The 12,172-nt window shown below is 33.1% G+C and overlaps 1 protein-coding gene across 1 annotated transcript in view; it reads right to left on the reverse strand.

The window, feature by feature from the left end:
* The window catches only part of ITGA1 (integrin subunit alpha 1), an 80,704-nt gene that overhangs the window by 7,728 nt on the left and 60,804 nt on the right, over positions 1-12,172 (reverse strand). Inside the window, exons 22-27 of the mRNA XM_087927310.1 lie at positions 6,683-6,759; positions 5,656-5,745; positions 4,676-4,778; positions 3,814-3,927; positions 2,149-2,253; positions 742-846 (exon numbers count right to left, since the gene is read on the reverse strand). Of these exons, the coding sequence (XP_087783436.1) occupies positions 742-846; positions 2,149-2,253; positions 3,814-3,927; positions 4,676-4,778; positions 5,656-5,745; positions 6,683-6,759 (594 nt within the window). The remainder of the gene's footprint in view (positions 1-741; positions 847-2,148; positions 2,254-3,813; positions 3,928-4,675; positions 4,779-5,655; positions 5,746-6,682; positions 6,760-12,172) is intronic.

A 12,172-nucleotide genomic window follows, 5' to 3' on the forward strand; every position in this document is an offset into this window, starting at 1 on the left:
TAGTCATAAATATGAATTTTGAATACATGACCATGGAGATGCTGCAATGGGCATAAATGTGAAAACTGGTATAAGTCATTTTCCTCAGTGACATTATAACTTCAAATGATCACTAAATGAACTGTTGTAAGTCAAGTACTACCTGTAATTGTACACTCTAATTATGAAACTCAATATAGTTTACTCTTGTATTTATTACCATCAAGAGTTATTGAGCTAGAACACGGGTCCCCAAACTTGGCAACTTTAAGACTTGTGGACTTCAACTCCATAGCTGAATCCAGCAGCATAGCTGGCTGGAGAATTCTGAGAGTTGAACTCCGCAAGTCTTAAAGTTGCCAAGTTTGGAGACCTCTGAGCTAGAATTTCCATATTCCCAGTGTGGCTAACATCTGGGAATTCTGAGCATGAATAAAAATCAATAAATCCATCAATTCCTTAAAATTTGTACCCGTATGCTTTGATCAAATTTGGCTCACGGCAAATACAATAGCAATAAAATTACATTAAACTGAATACATATCAAGAAATAATTAAAAATATTTGAATCATGATAAAAAAACTTGCCCCTTGAACAAATTATCTATTAATAATACAGCATAACATTTCTTTCAGTAGAACCTTCCCATCCAGTACCAATAAAGATGAAGCAATTAGCATGATACATGTACCTATTAATATGTATGTGATTTTGAACAAGATATCATTTTAAATTCTTAATTATCACGATAGCTCACTTACCTTTATGAAAGTAGGCTTCCAGAGTCTGAATGAAATATTCACATGAGTTATATTTGATGGGGCTATAGTGCAATTAATGGATGCACAATCATATCTGTCACAATTCTGTATAAAAGACCATAGACACATTAATATATTTGCAAAATATAATTACCCAAAATAACAAAATTTTAAATAACCTGACACATTCGCCTTATCATGCTGAAATAAGTATGAAGTGTCATGATAATAACAATGGTTACACCAGTAAAGGTCATTCAGTGTTCAGATTTTTCATCATTTTGCATTCAGGAAGGCCCTCACTGCAGGCTATAATAAATAAAGTAAAAATCTGTTTCAAAATCTAGTAAGGATCATTCTAGTAATGTTATTTGTTTAATCAATTTATATGGCTGCACATCTAGTGAATGTGCCTTTGGGTGCCACTTACCACATACTAAAACAAGAAGAAGAAATGTTAACAAAAAATAAAAACTACAATGGCCACTGAGGATAAAATCAACCAAAACAAATAACAAACAACACTCAATGGATTAACTAACCCTTTGTTTCTCAACCTTAACAATCGTAACATGTTTGTGATTCCCCTTGCTGGCAAAGGAATTACAACAGTTGAACAGTTGAACAAATCTTAAAGTTTTTGAGGTTGAGAAACACTGATTTAACCTTCCAACCCTAGCCCCCAAATGCCTTGGAACACATCCAAGTCTTCAACGCTTTATGAAATACCAGCATTGTTGGGACCACCACCAAGAAACACTCCTCTAAGTTATCTGACATGAAGGACTTTGTAAGTGACAACTAGCATCTTACATTGAATCCAGAAGCATTGCAACTCATGGGAAAATGGTGTAATATGGACATGTGTCCATCACCGTTTACACTATTCATTTGTAGCTTCTGAATGGAAAGGGCAATTTGCAAAAATTCACATGGGAGGTGACTAAGGCATGAACAGTATCTCCAGGTCCAAGAAGGGGCACTCTTAATTCCTAGAGTGAATTATTTTTTCTGACAGTGCAAATCTCTTGCATTAGCCATGACAGCCTTATTAACAGGCATTACCAACATTTTCATGATGTGTAATTGTTCTCATTGATGAGTGACTGAAATACTATCATAGACATTGATGGATATTTGTTTTTTGACCTCCTTATGTGGAGAGATGGTGAAAATCAAATTTCCAAAGCTAAACATTTAAAAAGTCCATGCTGTAGATTTAAAAACATTATTTCCAAGTACTTTTCTAGCAATAAGAATATTATAATTGCATTTCATTGCTCTCAGCAAAAGAAAAATATACATATGATTATATTCATATGATCACAATTCAACTGCAACTTAACATTGTACACTACAATCTATTATTAACTATTCCACATGCCCCATAAAATTGGGTATACATACTATGTTGGGATCCTTTAGAGGTTCTTGTATTCTTGATGTTGTGAATGGATTGCCCATATCAATCTTTAACAAATCACTTGGATGGCTGGATTGGCATTTTGCATTCTATTACAAGAAGAACAATTGTAATTGTATATTGCAATAATTTTAACAGAGGACTTCAAGTCTTTCCCCAAAGATAACATCACCTGACTATTTTCTGGCCAGAATAATGTTTAATTGCTAGAAAAGGGGTGACTCTCAGAATCACTTTTTCTAATAAGCCAAAAGGCCTCTCAACCTTCTGAAAATTGAGAACTGTGGGGAAGAACAAATCACTAGTTCCCTCTATCTTCATTCTTCCAGATCAGAGTATACAAATTCTTAAACTCTGCTATCGGTTTTGGGCTACTTTAGAATTATTGTTTTATTTTAACATTACAATTACTAGTGCATAGATATTTAATTTTGCAATTGATGTGAAAGTTTTGTATAAAGTATATAAAAGGATATATTGAGCATAATATGTAACTTTAAAACAGTTTAACACTTGGGCAAAATTAAAATATATCAGAAATATTTCAGTTTTGTTTACATTATGGTTATTTATTGTTATATTCATACAATTTATTTTCTTGGAGTTGAAGTTTGTGCACAATGAGTGATGTCCTTTATTTTTATTACTATTAAGTAGTTTGGGCTGAAAGGTAATGATTGAATCCATTATCTAGTGAGCTCCATGTTTAAAACAGGATTTAATTTGGGTTCCTAATGTACCAAGTTGGCATCTTCATTACTATATCTTTTTTGGCTCTCTCAAATGTCCAAATGAGTTTATATTCATATTTCCTAAATTCAATATCTAGCTATTATAGGAAAACTCCTTACTTGGTTTGAGACCAAGACCTCAGCATTCAAGACCTGAGCATCATGCAACGGGGTGAGTGCCCATCTTTGCCTACTCCTGTTCACTTTGCATGTTCAAAAGCATGTAAATATGAGTAGATAAATAGGTATCACTTAGGTGGGAAGATAACAGCACTCTGTGATGTCATGCTGGCCACATGACCATGGAAATGTCTTTGGATAATGCTGGCTCATGAATTGAAGTTAATTGCCACCCACTCTAGTTGGCAATGACTAGTGGAGTAAAATCCACAGGAACGCCATTCCTTTCCTTCCTTCCTTGCTACCCACCAGGTATATTGGATTATATCTCCAGTTATTCCAGACATGGCACCCATAATTCCCAACCAGTAGGACCAGGAGATCTATTTTCTTGCAGTGAGAGTAGGTTGGCATAACTGGAACCAGTTTGCAGAAGCCTCTTTGATGTGATAAACCATCTTTGAAACCAAAGGCTCCTAATAGTGATTTGTATCATGGCACACTGTTTTCCATATAGATAATGTATCTATTTGGATTTAGATTATATAGAAATTAGACAAATGGTTTACTTAAATTATAACATTCGATAAATCAGATATTATTTTAGAAGATAATTCCAGAGAGCATTTCATATTTTATCCAATTTATTATGATAGACAAGTAGAGTCAATTTTCCCATTATAAATAACAATGCAAAGAAACACATGGAACAGTTACTAATTCAAGGACCCATGTTGTGGAAATCAAACTCTAATTTTGAACTGCAGAGCAGTGTTAGTTTACATATTGCTGATTTACCTCTGAATATGATATCCTGGTGAAGTAAAGGATTTGATTTTCATTTGAAACATTCTTTGGAAATGAGATTTGCAGTGCAAGCTGTGGCTGTAAGAAATGTTGTCCTTTATCAATCTGTAAAGATGAATGAAAAGCTAATTAAAATAAAAATTAAAACATGTTTTCCCTATTACTAACAGGTGCTTCAGTCACTACTAAACAAATAACATACTGTACAATTTAATTACATAGCAGTAGATCTCCACCTTACCAAATTTGCATGCAAGGAAAATAATTATTTAAAGATTATCTTAGAAACGAAAATCTATAAATTAAACTGAAACATATTCCTAAACTAAAGTAAATAAAATGATCTGTGGTATATTTCCAATGGCCATTTTATATCACACTGACACAATGACTTGTTCTGGTCTGTTGTTTGTTGTAAATATATTTATGCTTCTTACTAATTCCTTGCCAATATGGGTTCAGGGAAAAGATGAGGCATTTATTCTTCAGTAAATTGTCTATAACTGGCAAATGTTTATAGTTGAATGGATGAATTGTAGCTGTCACTGAAGTCACTGAGCTGCTACCAGAAGCGTGAATTTGTTTCTATCCTCTGTAGCAATACACACCCACTCCAAATCTATCCTGAATATCTGGGTATCCTTTGCAGCAGATTTTTGGTTATGCGCAAGGGAAAATACAGGATAGTAAAAATCAGTAAGGTGACCTGAAGCTCCATTTGCAGAAAGTTTTGTCTAGTTCATAGAAAATATTACATACTGGCATAGTAAAAATTTTCCTGATTAAAAAAAATACAGCACATAAATGTTATTTTTTTAAAGTCCACAACCAGAAAAATGCCATTGTCTCTTACCAAGTAGTTTATATTAATTTCTTCTCCAATATTGTCTGTGGAATTAATGACTGCAGGTATTGTATCATTTGCAGCAATGATGATATGATGTGGACTAGATTCTCTTAAAAAGAAATAAAATAATGTTCAGTGATTTAGAATCACAAAGTAGTCACATATCTCATTTCAGTTATCCATACAAAATGAAATGAAACAAAACAATATGATGGTGTTATTCTTGTTCAAGAAAAAATGAATTTAATAAGCCTGAGATTTTTTTCCTGAATGCATATTTTTTCCCATCCAATTTATATAGTATGAAATTGTTAATCCAGTTTAAACCAACTAGTGAAATGCAACAATCTAATTCCATTCTCTTTAAATAGCGGTAATAGAGGTAAAACATCGATTAATTGAGTATGTTTTCAGTGATGAAATAAGCCAGATAATACAATATGCAATTTTTATCATATATAAGATGTGGAACAGTGTGGTTACTCTATTTACTTATGATTATGGTTGCTCTATTTACTTATGATCAGTTAATCATTATAACACATGTAAGATATTTTATGGACTGGTCATTAACTGCAGTAAATATTCTTCTATCTTTTTTTCTATGAAAGAATCTGAAAAATAGCAAAGTGTAAAAAAAAAAAGGCAACTTTAACACCATGCTTTGGACATGAAATATCAGAAACAATTGTGTGTGTGTGTGTGTGTGTGTGTGTGTGTGTGTTTCTGGGTTACATTAAAGGATTCCATATACATTCAGGATTGGGAATAAAAAAATACGTGCACTTCCAGAAGGATACCAATGGGCAGAGGTTCAGCATCAGTCTGATTTAAGAGCCCTTAATAATCCAGAGTCAAGAGAACTAAGAAGCAAGTTAGGAAACAGTGCTCTCTTGTTTTGTGGAGGAGGGGATTTTCTACCTATAGAACAGAAAAAAAAACCCTGGATGATCAGTATAAAAAAAACGGATAAAATCTAGTTATACCTTTTAAATATTAATCCACTTTCATATTTTACTGGAATTGAAATAGTTCCTCTGTTGTCTCCAAGAGTCTCATCAAGTTCATCACTATCACTAGAACAAAACATATTTTAAAAGTTGCTTTAGAACACAATCTATTGTAATCAACAAGCTATTATACTCAAAACATCAAACAAAATATTCAACAATCAAAATATTTTGCCTTATTGTTACATTATAAAATTATTTCATTTTTACTTTCCCTCAACAATCTGGATCCTCATTTTACTGACCTTGGAAGGATGGAAGGCTGAGTCAACCTTAAATTAGCCAGGATCAAACCATTGGCTGTGGGCAGAGTTAGTTTTCAATATTGCATTGTAACCATTGCACCACTACCAACATACTGGCAGGATTTTTTCCACTTAATTCAAAACCTTTAAACTTTTATTCCACTATAAATGGACAGAGTATTCTACCCTTTGAATTTCTTTAGGGGATAGAAACCATTTTTCCCTTTTATATTTTCTTTCTTTATTAAGTTTTCCTAATTCTCCCCAAAGCTGAAAACCACATTAGAACACTGAACCTTCCACTAAAGGAGTAGATAATGAATTTGTTTTAGGATTTAATAGTTTGGATGCTTAAATATGCTTATGCTATAAATGGGACTTACAAGTGTTGGAACTCCGTTCAGTTTTTCTGATTTGAATTAATATAAGATTTGCCATTGGTTAAGCTTTGATTAGTTTCAAATTTATCCTTTATTAATCCTTTTAACCACTTACATTACCACTGTTTTAGGTATCATTTTACTATATTGCCATTAATTCTTTTATTACATTTTAATCATTCAATGAAATTTACTATTTTATTTCATTCTTTGTATATATCACCATTTAGTCTTATATTCCAATAAAGTATAGGCTAATTTTCCTTTTGTACAATCTTGATTCAGTGGAAACCTTCCATAAATTCACTGGAGGAATCCAGAATAAAAAGAATGGACCCCAATTCAATCTAAAGGTGTGTAGATATTACAGGAACCAACCTTGTAACAGAAAAGTGAATTGTTGCATTTCCCAGGAGGTGGGACACATTGAACTGGAATGCTATTTCGAAGAAAATCTAAATGAAAAGAAAGTGCATAAAATGTTAGTGTTTATAAGAGAATTGAAAGGAGGTCTTTTAGTCTAGTCTATAAAATCTTCTAGTCTGGTCTATAAAATAAAGTAAAACTGCAATTATATTTTCAACAAAAATTGAATACAATTCATTATTACATTTCCCCTTAGTAAAATAAATGTTTTATTTTTATCTACACTGAGCAATAAAATGAAGATGAGGATGTAAAGTCTGGAGGCAGTCCCAAGTGTGTACACACACACACACACACACACACACACACACACACACACACACACACATTATGAAGTTCTTGTGAACATTTGGATGAATGATTTATCTAAATATAGATATATATTTATATAAAGTCAAAATAAAATCTGTGCATATGAAAAAGAAAGGCAAAAAAAACTGTGAATGACAAAATCATCCTAGTGCTACAATTCATTTGAAATTTTTGTTTTAATTTAGAAATATTACATGCAGGTATGAACATGGACAACATTTGAAAATTGTTGCTTAAAATATTTTTATAATGCCCATCACATAGACTTCCTCCAACTTATTATTAATGTTCAGCTCATAACCTTAAAATAATATAACCAATAGTTATATTATCGTCATGGATTGACAACTGCTGATAGAAATACAAGGACTTGAATTAAATTATTGCACTTTTTATCACTTTTAAGATGGGCTATTGAGACTAAACTGTTTTTTGAATATTCTCCTGAAATGGTAGAGACACATCTCCTTTATAAATAACACAGTCATCGAAATAAGGAAATGTGCATGGATTAGAGGGTTTCCCTGAAACTTGAGTAGAAAGAGATGTGATATCTTCAGGAAATATTTTAAAGAATAAGGAAGATGACTTTAACAGAAATGTGCAAGAACTATTACCTAGACAAAAGATACAACACAATCAGGCTTGCAAGGTTCTATTACCAATCTCCACATGCCAATCTCCACAAAAAGCAATTTTAGCTTTCCTATGGGGTTGATTTTGGGGGGTTGGTCTACCTAATGGTTAATCTTGCAAACCTGATTGTGTTGTAAACCCTCCGTTTTCTTATACTTCAATGAATAAGGGTGGCATATGCCTGATCCACTTCCAAATGTTACCTTACTATTGTTGATTTAAATAATGTTTCACTCCCCTTCTGCCAGCTCTTGCATATTTCTGACAAGTTTATGTCTCTTCCTCTCTAGACATACAGAGTTAATTTTCCTCTGTTGCTTTAATATCAACCAAACCAATTGTTTCTCTGTTCTAATTCCACTGGGTTTCACTAGCAGGATTTTAGCTTTTTTATAGGGCTTATATTGCACAAAATAGACAGACTGCTTTATGTAAATATATTTCATAAACCATGTAGCAAAAAGCTGCAAGTAGTAAAGGTATTTTGCTCATAAGGCACTGCAGAAGATATTGTGGGAAAGTTCATTTTTAGCCAAGTTCCTGTCGAGACAACTGAGCCAGATGACAGAATATGACAATCTGGTAAAAACAGAATTTCACATAAATTATTCTTATAAAGTCTCAGTCGTACAGAAACACTAACAAGAATGGCTGGATGCTACCACAACAGCTGTTCTGTCTTCTCTGGCCAACGTGAGTGAAGGTAAGAAGTATATTTTAACACGAAGCATCCCATCATTCTAAAAGGTTACAGCTGTTTTTGGTCTTGCTTTGCCTAAAGCATAACTAGCGGAACTCTAGCTCATCCATTTGGTGGCATCCAGTCAAAAAGGATGGCTGTTCCAGACCATCAGGGCATTTCTACACTGGTCCTTGGTGGTCTCTGAGCTTGCTTGTTTTCTTGCAGATGTTTCATTATCCAAGCTAGGTAACATCATCAGTTCTAGTCATGATGTTACCTAGTTTGGATAATGAAATGTCTGCAAGAAAACAAGCCAGCTCAGAGACCACCAAGGATTCCTTATTTCAACTTTGAACTACAAATATTTTCCTTTATTGGTATCATCTCTAGGATATTTGAAGTAGGTGGTATAAAATTTGAAATAAGGTATTATGCATATATAAATAAAGTACAGGGTTTTCCTTCTGCTGGAAATATATGTAATGGAGGCTCACGTTTAATATTTCTATGAATACAATTAATATGCAATTTTTAAAAAGTGTAACTAGCAGGAGAGTTGGAAGGACTGAGGCTGCATAAGATGGAGAATGGAAGATTCACTATTTTCTTTGAAGAGAAGACATTTTCTCTCTCATTCTCTCTGTGTGTGTGTGTGAGAGAGAGAGAGGGGGGGCAGGGAGGGAGGGAGAGAGAGAGAGAGAGAGAGAATCATAGATCATATATTTTAAACAATGATTTGTTGAATAAACTAACATTAGCTGAGTTCACACAAGAAGTTAAACCAGAAGGTGGACAGCTCTAGTTAAAAATTCTGTTACATTGTTTCTCGTCACTTTGAATTGAGAAATTAAAAATCTCTAAATCTGTTTTTAATTTTAAAGACAACAGTTTTATAGTTTTAATTTCAGCTATAATTTTATAAGATTTGGGGAACTGGATCTGAAGATCAGAGTGGTTTAAAGCTGGGGGAAGGAACATCAATATACTTATCTGGTGAGATTTAAATTAACTGAAAATGCAAGTAGTGCAGTATCTAATAATGAAATTCAATTATTCTGAAGATGAAGACAAAGATTAAATATGCAGAAGAGCAAACTATGATAACAGGTACATCAACCAGCCTTAGAATTGACAGTGAAGTTACTGAAGTGGTGGATAGCTAATTGGGATTGCCTAACAAAAGTAAATATAAATAGCAGTCAAAAATATGTTGCAAACTAGCACTTAGTAGAGAAGCAGTTAAGGCCTTAGAAAAAATATTCTAATACTGTGATGTGTTTCATGCCTACAACAATCAGAATTATGCAAGAAATGGTTTTCCCCAGGACAAGTTGGATTTTTAAGAAGTAAGAAAGGAAGAATATCAGTTTTTTGAGTATTGCTTAAGATTCCTGAGATGCTACAGATGGCTAGGGAACAAAGAAATGGATTATACAACAAATCCATCTCAAGGCATGAAAGAGCAGGCCTAAATTATAGTATTTTGGCCTCATTGTGAGAAGACCAAACTTTCTAGAAAAGTCTATTGAGTAATGCTGGGAAAAGAAGAAAGGGAAAAAATGATGACCACCAGCAAAATGGATGGACTCAATTACAGTGCCAAATGAATTCACTCCATAGAACTAGGTTGGGGACAGATCAGTCTAAAAAAAACCCCTGCCTATCTAGTTGCTAAGAATCAACATCTACCTGAAGGCTTGTATGTGAGATCACGTGGACTTCATTATTATTTTAGCCATAAGAGTTCTTTCCTTTTAGCTTTTATGGCAACATAGATACATTTAAAATAAGGATTATATTTAATAAATGCTGTTCAGTACGCTGGAAGAAGAACTATTAAAAAATTGCAAATAAAGAAAAATAAGTACATGCTTTAATTTCCTGAATTATGAAGAATCTGTATAAAGATTCAGTATATATTGGTATACGGTATATACATACACACACACACACACATTATATACAATATATACTGTATACATACATACACACACTTTTTTTAGTACAGAGCATACTATATATTACTTGGCTGTTCAACTCTCCTGTTTTTCCCTTAAGGAAATATAACATTTATAGGAAGTTCACATGATCTCACACATAGGTCAGAGGCCAGCCCTCCCACATATCCTGTCACATAAACTTCAATTCTCAGAGGAAGATCTGAATCAAGAATCTGGTTGCCTAAACTTTGTATAACTGAAGATAAATATCTCTTTGGTCATAAGCTCTAAGGAAGCAATTGCTCTTATGATCACAAAGTCATTAAGGAATGCTTCCCTGATATCTTCAACCAGGTTCATATTACATCGGGGTTAATAATATATAAACACATATTATCCACAAAATGCAGCTTGGAGACACTTTGACCGCTTGGAAGATTATTGTTTAAGTTCCCATATAAGTTCTATTCTACGTCTATGGTTTTCAGAATTCACACAAGACAAACCCTGTCCAATCCATTTGGTGGTGTTGGAAAGGGCTTCCAGGAACTTTTGTGTATTTAAACCAGCCAGGAATGTGAAATTTCATAAAGAAAATAGTCAAAAGTAGGGAGTTCTAGTGTATTATAGTAGCATCTGGAATGCCCAGACTTTTCACCCTTTTAAATGCTCTGAAATTCAATCAATTATTATTTTTTTTAAAAAAATCCTTCCCTCTTTTATCAATTTATGATTAGAGATAAATTACTAATTGAAATTTTGTGTGAAATGTCTTGTGGAATTGGCATCTTTATCTGGTTGCTGAATTCACATAGGCCATAGGTTTGCACAATATTCTCTAAGCAACAAGTAATCTAGGTTTTTACCTGAGGTGATTAAGTATGTTTCAAGGCCAAACTTTGTTCTTTTCAAGATCCAAACTAAAGTCCCCTCAATTCTGAACTGTTGTTTTCCTGTTGCTTTTATTGATATTTATCTGGAATTTGTCTTCTAATAACATCTGGACAAACATTATCCTTCCCATCCCACGTATAGAAACTAAAAAAGAATGCAACAACTTTATCACATCTGACTATATCTCATCACATCACAGTTAAGTGCACAACAAGGTTGGATTCTTAAATGAGGAATGTTCTTAATTAGTCAAACTAATGAAGAATATTCCTGATTTGAGAAGGTGTTTGAGGAGAAAGTTCTAAATATGCATTCCATTTGCTGCTTCTCTATTTATTTCCTCTTTACTTTTAGTTATGTTTAATTCTTGTTTTGTTTCCTGTGGGTATGAATGGTAAAGAATGAACTATATTAACTTTCTGCTAACTGGTAACTTCTGTTCATTGTAGGATACCATTTGGAGAAATGTTGAAATATACATTTTTAATTCAGACACACAGACATGTATGCATATATTCACACACACACAAATTCATACATACTATGAATTCTTTAAAAAATGGTAGTATGGAACTTTGTTGGACACCAGAGGGAAGCAGAAGGAACCAAATAATACTATTAAAGGAGAAGAAGACTTTCATTTACTAATGCAGAATGGAACATCATAGTGGAATACTGGACATATTAAAAGATATTTGTGAACAGCGGACTCAGAATTTAATTTTAAGCGTGCAATTGTATATAAGCTATGTTTAAAAGATATTATGGAAGAGTAATAGGTTTTATCAGATAAGACCACAACTGATCTGAATGTGGATTTAAAAATGACAGGCTACAAGAATGACAGAAAAAAATGCTATGCTGGACACACAAATGGACATATACACTTTTGATTCAAAATCTAGTCACACAGAAAAAAAAAGTTGGTAGGAGGAGAACAGATATTTTCAAACATCATTTGTGTTTGTTTATATTTAA

Source organism: Pseudonaja textilis, chromosome 2 (assembly GCF_049901715.1).
Source record: "Pseudonaja textilis isolate UNSWEBS1 chromosome 2, rPseTex1.2, whole genome shotgun sequence".
NCBI classification, from domain to species: Eukaryota; Metazoa; Chordata; class Lepidosauria; order Squamata; family Elapidae; genus Pseudonaja; species Pseudonaja textilis.